The 13,495-nt window shown below is 42.2% G+C and overlaps 1 protein-coding gene and 1 pseudogene across 1 annotated transcript in view; one reads left to right on the forward strand and one right to left on the reverse strand.

Annotated features, from left to right (window-relative positions):
- Positions 1-352: 352 nt before the first annotated feature.
- LOC145394621 (5S ribosomal RNA) lies at positions 353-471 on the forward strand (annotated as a pseudogene).
- Positions 472-6,750: 6,279 nt separating this feature from the next.
- LOC145394454 ((3R)-3-hydroxyacyl-CoA dehydrogenase-like) overlaps positions 6,751-13,495 on the reverse strand; it is a 50,212-nt gene continuing 43,467 nt past the window's right edge. Inside the window, exons 3-6 of the mRNA XM_080268313.1 lie at positions 10,640-10,833; positions 10,314-10,498; positions 10,019-10,146; positions 6,751-6,818 (exon numbers count right to left, since the gene is read on the reverse strand). Of these exons, the coding sequence (XP_080124439.1) occupies positions 6,751-6,818; positions 10,019-10,146; positions 10,314-10,498; positions 10,640-10,833 (575 nt within the window). The remainder of the gene's footprint in view (positions 6,819-10,018; positions 10,147-10,313; positions 10,499-10,639; positions 10,834-13,495) is intronic.

Genomic DNA, 13,495 nt, shown 5'->3' on the forward strand with positions numbered 1-13,495 from the left:
TCCGATGGTATGTTACGGGGCAATTGGCAGGGAAACTTCTGTCTGTCAACAAAATGGAAATAAATCAGGCAAATTACCTAATGAACCATAAGCACAAAGCTTCATTAGTGTACCGTGTCGCAACGTCATGTCACAGGCGTATCAAAGAACACCTCTATCATGAATACTTTATTGACAAATGCCTCCAAAATGCAATGCTCCAAATTCATTATATGATCTAGTTTACTTCTGTATTTAAAGTCACACTGATGATCATTTAACAAATTCTTCGACTCGAAAGCAAGAAAAAGCCTATCATTAACCATTCGTTCCATGACCGTACATGGACAAGGATTCAACACAATTATACGAAGTGAAATGGGATACCACGTTGAGTACACCGCTTCCCGTCCGATCAGCGAAGTTAAGCAACGTTGGGTCTGGTTAGTACTTGGATGGGTGACCGCCTGGGAACACCAGATGCTGTTGGCATCCCTACGTGTCAAGTGGGGTTGGTGGAGGATTAGTGCCCCTCCCTGTAAAACAATTAACTCTAAGCCCTTGGCCACCCCGTGTGGGATACATGGCGTCTGGCAATGAATGAATGAATGAAATGGGATTCATAAGACAACCAGCCCGTATGGGTGTCGGTATCACGTGCGGAAAATGCCATGAGTCTGGGAACATTCGGGACACGCAAAGCTCATTATTAAATGCCAACAGCTAAATCAGGTTGTCCTGATGAAGATGCTGGATCATAAAGTAAATGATAAAATCTGGTTTAGGACTGGTGTCTTTACAGGATTTTAGGGCACGGATTAATTCATCCACTGTAAAGTTTTGGTTGTAAAGGAAGTCTATGTCTTCTGTGGTAAGGTCTAATACTCATAGCTCAGCCGTGCGTTTACTGTCATCGAAACGCTGGTTGTAATTGGCTGAGCTACATACATGAGAAAAACTGCTGGTTTGTTTTATATGTTGTTGTCCACCTGCAGACTGGTCATGGCGTTATAAGGGCGTTTGTTATATAGTATTTTAATAGTGGACCGGACTTTAGTCACTTGGTTAAATCAATTCACCGTCGACACAAACGAACGCCAGAAATCACATTCAGCTGCTCTAAATACTGTCCTTGCCTCAGTCCTCGCTTGTTTGTATGCAATAAAGTTTTCCTCAGTCGGATTGCGTTTCCTTAATGCTGTTGGCAATCCAGCGTCCAAGAATAAGCTCCATGCTTCGCATGAATTGGAGAAGTCTTGGGAAAAGCAGTCCCAGCCACATGTAAAATGGATTTAGTAAAATTTTGGACTTTCACATCTATGATCTCCGCTGATATATCTAATTAGGCGATCCTTGAGAAGGATTCCCAAACTGCTTTCTTAAAGCGGAACTTTGGGAGTGGTGGGTCCGAAATATCGTCGTGCTAATAAGCAAGACAGATGGGTAAATGGTCACTTCCCAAGGAATCCCCATATGGTTTCCACAAGAAATCTTAATGTACACCTGGGGAGACCAGAAACAAGTCAGTGGCCGAAAATTTCCTGTGGGATCATCCACACGAGCCGCTTTACCACCAAACAGACACCAGAGGTTGGACTACTTGTCAACTACTTGTTTTCCACGACTATCAATACTAAAGCTGCCCCATTCATAGTGATGTGCGTTAAAGTAGCCCAGGACTAACTTATTTCCAGGACAGTGGTTAAAAGTGAAATTACAGCATCACTATCAATGAGGCCATGTGGAGGACAGTGGGGAGCAAAAAGGCAGGTATGTGTTATTAATTTACTCGGCACACGACAACTTTTGGAGTAGAATTTAGAGCCACTTCTGTTTGTGGGTGTGATTTGTGTGTGTATATGGCAACCCCGTGTCCATCATATCTTCTATACGAGTGGTAGTAATTGAACTGTGGCTGATCAGGGTGATCCTCCAAGCTAATCTCCTATAAACAAATGTCATCTGGCCTGGGTATAGGTAGCAAGATTGCTATATTGTGTAATTTATTCTCAAGAATTCTGCAATTCCCCTGTAGCACTGAATGTGACGGTTTAAGAATTACGAGGCGGATCATAGTGCTTAATCTTTTTATGCTGCCCGTCAACAGGTGGGTGACTACAGGAAGACCTATCCCTCTGCTTGCTGTTGGAAACCTTCATATGATCATCAATAACGAGGTTCCCAGAGTCTCCCAGGGAAGAACTAACCTATTTCCCCCTCGATGGAGCAGAAACAGAAAGTACATGAGGACGTGGCTGCTTCGAAAGGGTAGTCAGATTAATCTCATTAGACTTGTCAGACTTTGGTTTAAACCATACCAACTGAAAAGAAGCAGCAGAGTGATAATGAGAAGTTGCAACATGGATATCAGTAAAAGAGTTGGAACGTACAGGAGGAGCAGACCAAGAGGCAGAACGAGTGACAAGAGTGCTGGGGACAGGGTCAGATTGTGTCTTCACTGTGCACATCATGAGACGGGACACAGTGGCCGATGCATAGGTGACATTTACTGTAAGTTTGGGGGTGGCATGCAGCTCCCTCACATTCTTCCTAGCATCGTAATAGGATATGCCCTCTGCTACCTTCACTGTGCAGACCTCCTCCTCCTTCCTCCAGTTGGGACAGTCCCTCAAGCAAGTGGAGTGAAGTCCCTTGCTCATGAAAGCAACATGCAGACTCGGATTTGCAGTGTACAGTATCATGACCCTGAACTGCACACCTACCACACACTGACTGAGAAGTCCGACAATACTCGTTATTATGCCATATAACTGACACCTTGAACAACGAAGAGGGTTACGGATATATTGCCAGATGTGGACAATATCGTAACCGACTTTGACATGCACAGGGAGAAAAACTTTGTCAAAGGTCAATATAATGGTGGCAGTCTTAGTCCCCTAGTCCATCGAAAATCCATTTATAAATCTAGCGTCAATCACATCCTACTGAGCAAGTTCACGTATGATATCGTCCTCCCCCGTAACCATGAGGTCCCTACAGGTGATAACACCCATGCAGGAATTCATGGAAACCGGGATCCTCGGCTTGACATCATAGCAGTGCAACCTATGCAGCTTCAACAAGTCATTTACTAAAAGGAAGTAACAGCCTTAACCACAATGCCTCCACTAGCAAGTTTTTCACTTGTTGCATCTCACTAGCACATCCGTCAATTACCTTTTTAATAATGAAAGGATTAAGACTAGTAATTGGAGTGGAACGGACAGCATGTAGCAAGACAAAAGATGCATCATTTACAGAAATGTCAAAGGGGGTATGAGTCTAGGGCTGGTCAGTCTAGGGGCAGTCAATCTGTGACACAGTCATGGGTCCATCAGGACCATCTCAATCCCCTGAAGGTGGGAGATGCAGCATGGGCGTCCACCACAGTAATTACCACCCTTCATGGGAGAAGTGAGAAGAACGAGGAAGGATGAGCAAAGGACAAGAGACCCAGAATAAGACAACAGAGACTGATCAGTGAGGAGGTCACTCCAGAGGTGAGTAAGCAAAGGCGATCTCAGGAAATAGATACAAACACTTATTGTGTTTCTATAGGTGGAAGGGAGGAAAATGAGTACTAGCTAACCTAACTAAACAACACCGTAATGTTGAACAAAAAGTTTATTGCTGGTGGGGCAGCCCTCCAGATACAGGGAAGCAAGACATGCATGTCCGTACCCTTCACAACCATGCATCAAAGCCCCTCTAAACAAGAAGTGATCGAGCCGAGACATTTATCACTCTGGAAATTCACTCCCTATCGTCGTGTCGCAGCCTGACTGGCAGCCTCTAGGAAAATCCCGTCATCCTAACCCGCCTCTGATTGCGACATTAGTGCTATCCTTGTGTAAACCTGCCTTGGCTGAAAAATCCCTCCTTATGGTTAGTTATACTTTAAACACAGTGATCTGCTTCCAAATATTCTCTCATTTGTTTATTCAGATATTTCTTAATGACCGTAGCTTCTTCCCACTTGAGTCAATGATTGTGCTGATCTATGTGCAACACTAGGGAATCAGATACTCTGTGACATCGCACATCTGCCTTGTGTTCTGCTGTCTTTATATCTATTCATCGTCCTGTTTCCCCTATATACGTTTTTGAGCATCCACTAAACGGTATGCTGTATGCTATACTGTTCTAGTGTTTACTTCCTCTTATTTTTGTTTTCACTGTTTCTCATATTTTACATCCCAATAGTGATGCGATCTTAAGGTCTGCTCTCTTTAAGTACTTGTTGATAACCAAAGCCTTGGTTGTGTTGGGGACAGATGCATATCTTGTATGCTTTCGTTTGATTGAACATTGACATTATCTCTTTTCTTCTTGATGATATTATCCCTCCTTTATAGTTTTAGCAACATGCCTACCGTATACAATAGCTTTTTAAAGGCTTCTATTTTATATTTATAAGCTATGCTATCCAGTAGGCATGTTTCTGTAACCAAGAAGGAAGTGCAGAGGTAGTACCCTTTTACTTGTATAAAAGATGACTACATGTTTACCACACTTATTTCAAGCAAGGAAGAAATATCAGTTGCAGTTCTTGTATAGCGGTATGATTATGAACTAGTATGTGCAAAAATCCAAAAGAGTGAGAGGGTTGAAGCCTGGTGTCCCACGACACACTTATTAATATCTCAGGGCGTTATGGCTGTGTAATAAATTGGTGATACCTGTCAGTGTATCAGTGCTGCTTCTCCATTCTGTCTTAGGGGGATTGTTGTATTTATGGGATAGAAGATACCTAGAAATATTTCATGCGCAATTCCTACATTTGTGTCATTCCAGATGGTTAGGTTCTACGTTTGTCATTCCAGAATGTTGGGCTATTAATCTTAGTTAAATACTCCATTTTAACTATATAAAGTAGTTACAATAAAGGTGTGTGGAACAACACTTAAAAGACATTTGGGGTGAAATTGTTAAGTGTTACAGCAGAATAGTGCCATAGCATGATGAAATGAATAACATCACCAAATTATCAATAGCTTAAGTGGAGTCAGAAGTAAAAAAATAAATACCCCAAACTCTGTACATATCTGAATGCAGAAGATTGAGCTAGTGACAGAATAGCTTTATAGTCTACTGCGCAGAAGGCATGATATGAGATACAGAGATCCACTACATCCTCAGGAAGTTACTTACGAATACCTCTTTTCATACTATTAGTTTCTACGTGAAGACGATCTTCCCTTCTGTGTGGTACTGAAACAATATAATGCCCAACACAAAGGGCGAGAAAGAACGGCCAATACACATACAATTGCTAGTGCAGCTGTCGTTCTGGTACTTTTAACAGTGTGATTAAGAACTCAGCAATAGTCCTGTGATGCAATAATTATTTAGCGCGACTTTTTTGCCAGCAAAATGACTCGTGTATTTCACTATGAAAGATCCGAGGAGGGACACGTCTATTTTTTTAATGCAAGAAAGAAGGACCCAAAGGCCAGGACCCCGCAAACCGTTCCTTCTAAGAAAAAAAAAAATACAAAAGAGAGCCAAATTCAAGATCCGTTCATTTCGAAATGCCTGAACACACTGCGTCTGAAACACTCCAGATCATAGGAAGTAGGAAATACAGACAGAGGAAGACAGTTCCTGAGTTGACCTGTTGCATAAATGAAGGACTGAGAATAACGGTTAACTCAAGCATTAGAGAGTTGGACACAAAAGGGATGAGAGTTTGTTGCTAGACGGGTGTTACGCGTCCGTCGTTGAGGTGGAGGAATGCAAGCAGACAGTTCAGAGGAGCAGCGACCAATGAAGTAGCGATAGAAAAGATATAAGGAAGCAACAGTGCAGCAAAGAGACAGAGGTTGAAGGGAGCCAGTAACAGAAGAAGAGTTGATGAGACGAAAAGCCTTTGACTCCACCCTACTGAGAAGAGCTGTATGTGGGAAGCCTCCCCACACATGAGAGTTGTACTCCACACAGGGGCGGATAAAACCCGCGTATAAAGTCGACAACTGCGCAGGAGTAAAGAAAGTATGGAGTTGGCTTAGCTCACCTAATCTCTTGGAAGCAGATTTTACAAGAGATGGAATATGATCTTTCCAAGATAACTCCTGAGTGAATCAAACCCCAAGCATGTTCAAGGATGGTGCAGGGTTAAGCTGGATATTATTAAACATTAGTGGGTACTCCTCTGGAAGACTATGTCAGGTTGATAGGTGTAAAAACTAAGTTTTTGATGCATTAAAAACAAGATTATTTTTACTCCAGTCAGAGATACGAGCCAAGTCAGACATCAGTTTTGCCATAGCCTGACCCCTTCTTTGTTGAAGTAACTGCTGAGATGGACGTTGCGGGAACCAAATGGAAAGGTGAAGGGTGGAATCATCAGCGTGCAAGCGGATAGCGTCAGATGTACAGCTTAGAAGGTCATTGATGAATAAAAGGAAGAGAGTCGGTGATAGGACAAAGCCCTGAGGAACTCCACTGTTAATAGATCTAGGAAAAGAACGATGGCCGTCAACAACACCAGCTATAGAACGACCAGAAAGGAAGCTAGAGATGAAGGCACAGATAGAAGGATACAAACCGTAAGAGGGCAGTTTGGAAATTAAAGATTTATGCCAGACTCGATCGAAAGCCTTTGATATGTCAAGTGTAATGGCAAAGCTTTCGCGAAAGTCCTGAAACGAGGATGACCAGGAGTCTGAAAGGTAGGTGAAGAGGTCCCTGCAGGTAAATATGTCTTAACTAAACTACGACAGCCCCACCCACTGCCTAATGTTGGCGTTGTCATCATCTTATAAGTGGCTACTGATCCCTCAGAGTTGCTTCTGACAGCGCCTGTGATTGACTGATCGAAGGCATGGTGTCAGCTGCTGCCAAAGAGATTTACAATTATAAAAGTTATGGACAGGGTGACGTGTCGGAAAGAAATATCTGTTATGAGAAATTATGCTTGTGATCTGTTGTTTTAACAACACAGTAAGCAACGGCACCAGAATTCAGATATTGCATTTTGAGCACCGTAAGTACGTGTTTTGTGTATAACGCCCAGGAAACTATTTAACATATTGGGTGGTAACCATACAGTGAAATGGACCTGTAGTGGTCTAGTGAGTTAAGACGCTTTAATAGGACGAGGCTCAAAGGATTTCCAACTGCTGGGTGGTTAGAATTCATTGCTGACATGATGGCACTGAAAGAGGAACGACGCTGGTCACCCATGCCTTACATGTTGGGAGTAAGTACTCCAGCCCCGAACCCCTGTGACCCCTGTGAATCAGAGAAGGACTGGATGATTAAACATACATTTTATAAGATCATGGCATTAGATATTATTACACTTGCACGGACGATACTTCAGTAGATGTAATGCTTTTTGTAGCACATGTGTGCATTTGTGTGTGCAACTGTCTGTGTTTGTTTGTGTAAAGAAAATACTGTAACTCAGTTTCAATATGATTTTAAACAACTCTGTGGCAGTGTTTAGGATCAGTTAAGCGGTAGACCAGTTCTTTTAGAAATCAGTCGGTCAGAGGTCAGGGTCACCTTCCAAGGTTAACCTCAATAGATTTTGTCGGACTTAGAACAAACTTGGTGGAAGGGTTGAGGGTAAGGCGATATTGGAGAGCTGAGTTTTATTTTACCAATCAGAGTCAAAGTCACATAGGAGTCTCAAGGTTCTTCCCGTGTGTGTTTGTGTGAGAAGAAAAGAACTATTAAAAATGTCCTCTGATTTGGACCATCTTTGGTGGAACAAGTGGCGATCGGCCAATAGGTTGATTTTTTTTTTAATAGTAATAAGATAAAGGTCAAGGTCACAGTATGATCTACCTAAGCAGTTTTTGTCCAATTTTCACCAATCTTTCTACAAGGGTCCAGGGAAAAGCAAGGATGAAAGAACTGGATTTTGAGAACAATCAGCCAAAGGCAGAAGACACACAGAAAGACCAAAGATCAAAGTCAGATGGAATGATCAGTGCAAACGGTTTTAATCCAATTTAGGGCAAATTTGATGGAAGGCTTGAAGGAAAGAAAAGACGGAATTATTCGATTCTAAGAACTTCAAGTCAACAGTCAAGGTCAGAAGGCAAGGTAAAATGTTCCAAACTATGACTTAGACAGTTTACATTACAGTTTGGACCAAAGTTATTGGAAGAATTGAGGGGTAAACCAAAGATGAGGAGATTTGATTTTGAGAATAATGTAAGAACAACTCAGACAATTTTGACCAAACTTAGTGAAAGGGTAGAGTCAGGCAAGAACGAAGTAATTCAGTTTTAAGATCAATCAGTCGAAGTTTCACACCACAGGGCCAAGTCAAATATCCCTCCCCTAGACCATTTGTAAGGCGGTGTTGCAGTCTCTGAGTGCTCATTCCTATAACCTCTGTCACTAGGAATATCGAAGGTTATACCATGTGATCTGGTAACCTACCCTCTGGCCACAGTCTTCTCAGTAATTCAGGAGTAAGCCTTACCAGGATACAGACCCTGCTAGTTTACCTGTTACCCCATTTTGCTTACATTATACTAAATCTCAGAACATAATCTTCTGCAATACAACCTAGCACAGAAGATTTCATACGTTGTTGTTTTTGTTGCTAACCCCAATCTGCCTGGCCATGCAGACCCGTCAACCACAAGTAAGCAACTGCCCCATTGGGTTCTTCCCACAGATTCTCTACCCTGTTGATGCTGTGTTTGTGTCTTAGTGTGGTATGTGCTGTGCAGAGCTCCATTATGTGTGTTATATTGTATGGGTCCATTGTAAAGGCACGGCATTTGTAGTCTTTAGTTCCACCCGACCTGACTCTACACTGAAGTGGACTAGGTGATGTCCTGATCTAAATCTAGCTTGTTGTACTCGATCAGCTCTATTTAAGAATACCTCTGTTTATGGTGAATTTTGAGAGGAGGCGATTGTAATACAGGGTTCTGGATGAGATGTATTGACCTGCACAGGAAATGAGTATGTTGTGTTTCTTCATTGCTAATGTTGAAATGTTTGGAGATGGGATGTTGTGGAGGAGGGTCTGGTAATGTTTGTGCGTGATTGTTTCACATGCCTAGTTGTGTTGTGTGGCCCTGTTACATAATGACAGGGGAATGTGTGCTGGGATAGGCTGCCACACTGAACTGTATCCCTCTCCTATCAAGATATTCTTTAATAGCAAGGACTTTAGTTTCAAAGAGTAAGTGAGCTGTGGGAGTGGTTTTAGTGTAGCCAGTAATGATGTGTGGGACGTTGGTCTGTATGGTCTGCAAGGTGCTGTAGTGGGTGTTAGAATGGGGCCCCATCCCGGGCAGGCACAGGACATCACTGGTCTAATAAATAGATTGCACAGAAGCGACAGATGAGAGGCCACTCTGATTGTAATAAATGTAAAAACTTATAGCAAAACATATAAAGTGAAAACTGTCATTCTTAATATTCTCATAATATTAGTTTCTTGTTTACAGGTACTGTGTTTTTGACAGTGTTATCATGCATGGCAGTCAATGCTTTTCTTACTATAAAATGCACAAAGTTTGCAAAGGATATACTGGTCACATACAGGAAACAATTACTGTACTGGTTTCCTCACACCTAACTTGATGTGATCAGGCTCTTTCGTCCTGGCAGAAGAAAAAAGAAGTACCATATTGTTTATATTTTACCTAAAAACTAACGAAACTGTTGCACTCACGTGATTTCTTTACATGAGGTTCCTGCCTTTCTTAATCTGATTCAGTATTCGTATAAGAGTAAAAGAACAAAAATGTGCACACGAATTAGTTTTATATCATATAGTTTTGGTTAGAACGAATATCTGAAAATGCACTTCTGTTCTTCAACCATTTTTGTGTCCATTTATGTAATGTGATTGTATTTAGTCTGTGTAACAGCAGAGCTATGGATGACAGAATCTGAACATATAACATGGTGAAGCCTGGGGCAAAAATGACACCTCACCCTCCCAGCCACTCTTCTTCTTGGTGTCGGACGTCTACACCCGGCATATTAAATATTATCACCTCACAAATCCAGCCACCAGTCATCTCACAACATCGACCTATTCATTGCCTCCACTAACCTTCAGGGCGGCCTGTTCTACCCAATGGTGCGAGCCGCTTGTAGTTCGCAACTGACTCCTTACTTTCGCCTGCTGACAAAGGTGTGTCAATCAGTCCAGGAAGCACACAGTTTACACGTATGGCTTTGCTGAAATGTTATGGAGGTCCAGTAACTTACACTTCAGTATGGATGAATCATATTACATAAAAAATCGTTCTATATATATGAGGAAACTAATTACCAGCATTAAAGCAAATACTGTACATGGAAGCCATGATCAGTCCATTGTCTGAATGCCTATATGGTTTAGCTACCTCGCCAATTCCGCAGCACACGTCTTGGTGAGTGAAATAACTCCTCCTTTACTGGCAGTATAGCCACTCCAATTGATAGAGCCTGTTTTCCCCACAAGACTTGCAATATTCACTACTGCACCCTTGGAATCCTTCCCATTTTCCAGCAGTGATGTTGCGAAAGTCTGTGTTACCAAGAAAGTTCCCTGTGGAGTAAAAGATGATAATTTTAGAGTCATTGTTGCCTAAGTACAGGTATTAATGTCATAATAGTTTGAGCATTTATTATTACTTTTTAAGTCATGTACTATTCAACACTGAAATGATCGTCACAACTAGGAACTGACCGTCAGGTTGACGTCAATATTTTTCTGCCAGGAATCATCATCAGTCTCTAAGATGGGAGCTGTGGTGACCACGCCGGCACAGTTGACTAGCAGCGAGGGCGGGGCACCACACTGGTCCTGGGCTGACTTCATGGCGTCCTCCACACTCCTCCTCTCTCTCACGTCCATGGCCAAAGCCACGTGCTGCTGTCTATCTGCCAGAGACAAAAATAATGCATATGTTCTTTACTAGAATATATTACAAGAAGTTCTGTAAACAATGAAACCAAAGTCCCACATACCAGAAAATTCTAACGTGCAAATACCAGTTACAGGAAATGTTTTGTGCTTCGTCAAGAAAAAAAAAAAGTTTGTGCTGTGAGGAACTTAATAATGACCTTTGATTCCAGTTAACAAGTTAAATGGATATCACATGAACGGACCTCAATGCAAAATTATAAGGTTTTACCTCAGGACTGCAAACGTGTCAGAAAAAGTTTCATTAGATAATTTTGTTTTTAACGTAAGAAAGAAGAAACCAAAGGCCAGAAGCCTCCAAACCGTTCCTTCCAAGAAAAAAACAAAAACAACACAAAAGAGAGTCAAATTCAAGATCCATTCATTTCGAGATGCCTGGACACAATGCGTTTGAAAGACTGGAGATCATAGGAAGTAGGAAATACAGACAGATGGAAACAGTTCCAGAGATAACCTGTTGCATAAATGAAGGACTGTGAGTAACGGTTAACTCTTGCATTAGAGAGTTGGACAGAAAAGGGATGAGAATTTGTTGCTAGACGGGCGCTACGCACCCACCGTAGAGGAGGAGGGATGCAAGCAGACAGTTCAGAGGAGCAATGACCATTGAAGTAGTGATATAAAAGACATAAAGATGCAACAGTGTGGAGAAGAGACTGAGCTTGAAGGGAACCAGTAAGAGGAGGAGAGTTGATGAGACAAAAAGCCTTTGACTCCACCCTATTGAGAAGAGCTGTATGTGGGGAGCCTTCCCACATATGAGAGTTGTACTGTACACAGGGGCGAATAAAATTCCTGTATAAAGTCAACAAGTGTGCAGAGGTAAAGAAGGTACGGAGTCAGCTTAGCACATCTAATCTCTTGGACGCAGATTTTACAAGAGATGCAACATGTTCTATCTAAGATAAGTCCCGAGTGAATGAAACCCAAAGCATGTTCATGGATGACCCAGTACTGATCTGGATATTATTAAAGATTAGTGGGTACTCCTGTGGAACAATGTGTCAGTTTGATAAGCGTAAAAACTGAGTTTTTGATGCATTAAAAACAACAAGATTATTTATACACCAGTCAGAGTTACAAGCCAAGTCAGACATTAGGTGTGCCATAGCCTAATCTCTTGTCTGTTGAGGTAACTGCTGAGATGGACGTTGTGGGAACCGGATGGAAAGGTGAAGGGTGGAATTATCAGCGTACGAGTGGATAGGGTTAGATGTACAGCTTAAAAGGTCATTGATGAATAAAAGGAAGAGTGTTGGTGATAGGACAGAGCCCTGAGCAACACCACTGTTGATAGATCTAGGAGAAGAACAATGGCTGTCTACAACAGCAGCTATAGAACGACCAGAAAGGAAGCTCGAGATGAAGACACAGATAGAAGGATAGAAACCATAAGAAGGCAGTTTGGAAATTAAAGATTTATCTCAAACTCGATCGAAAGCCTTTGAAATGTCAAGTGTAATGGCAAAGCTTTCGCCAAAGTCCCGAAAGGAGGATGACCAGGAGTCCGAACTGTTGGTGAGAAGATCGCCAGTGGAGTGTCCCTGACGGAATCCATACTGATGATAAGAAAAGGGATTTAATCCCCAAGCTAGGCAACTATGGCGATATAGCCCCACCAGGTTATAGGAGCGCGCTACCGCTCCCGGAACGACAGCCCTGGATGAGGCTCGAATTCACCATCTCCAGATCACGAGCTAGACGCTCTAACTCTGAGCCACCGTGCCCCATGACGATCAGAAAGAAGGTTGTGATAGGAAAGATTTTTCAAAACTTTTGTCAAGACCTGACTCAAAAACTTCTGAGACACAAGATGTTAAAGCAACTGGACGATACTTAGAGGGTTGGGAATGGTCATCCGTCTTTAGGACTGACTGAATGAGAGGAAACTTCCAGCAACAAGGAAAGGTACAAGTTGACAAACAAAGACGAAAGAATTTACCTAGGCAGAGATAGGCAGGGTGTAAGAACAGAAGCACAGTTCTTGAGGACAACAGAAGTGATTCCATCAGGCCCATATGCCTTGTTAGTATTAAAGCCAGTGATGGCAGAAAGTACATCAGCTGAAGAAACTTTAATGTCAGGGATGAGGAAGTCAGAGGGGGGAAGTGATGGAGGAACAGCACTAGAATCGTCTGAGGTGGAATTGGAGGAGAAAGTCTGAGCGAAGAGATCTGCTTTATCAGTAGAAGAAATAGTTACAGAGCCATCAGTGTAGAAAAGAGGAGGGAAGAATGATGAATTAAACTTGTTAGAAAGGTTTTTGGCAAAGTGCCAGAAGGAGTGGGAAGAATTTGAATTGGAGATATGAGAACATTTAGTATGGATTAAATTATTTTTAGCAGAGTGAAGATCAGACTTAGCACAATTCCTGGCAGATGTGATTCAGGGGTGGGTTGGTTCTGGTACCTTTTACAAGCCCTCTCCTTGTTGCGGACAGCATTAAAACAAGCGTGATTAAACCGAGGCTTTCTGGCATTAGTCAAAGCTTATGAGAATGGAATGTATGCTTCCATGCCTGAGAGAATAACCTCCATAATGTGCAATGCACACTCAGATGGCTCCCGGCCATGGAAGCAATAATCATTCCAGGGAAAATCAAAGGAGTACTGCCTGAGG

The sequence above is a fragment of the Coenobita brevimanus genome, chromosome 27 (assembly GCF_032717465.1).
Source record: "Coenobita brevimanus isolate Jiangsu-jjx chromosome 27, ASM3271746v2, whole genome shotgun sequence".
Lineage (NCBI taxonomy): Eukaryota > Metazoa > Arthropoda > Malacostraca > Decapoda > Coenobitidae > Coenobita > Coenobita brevimanus.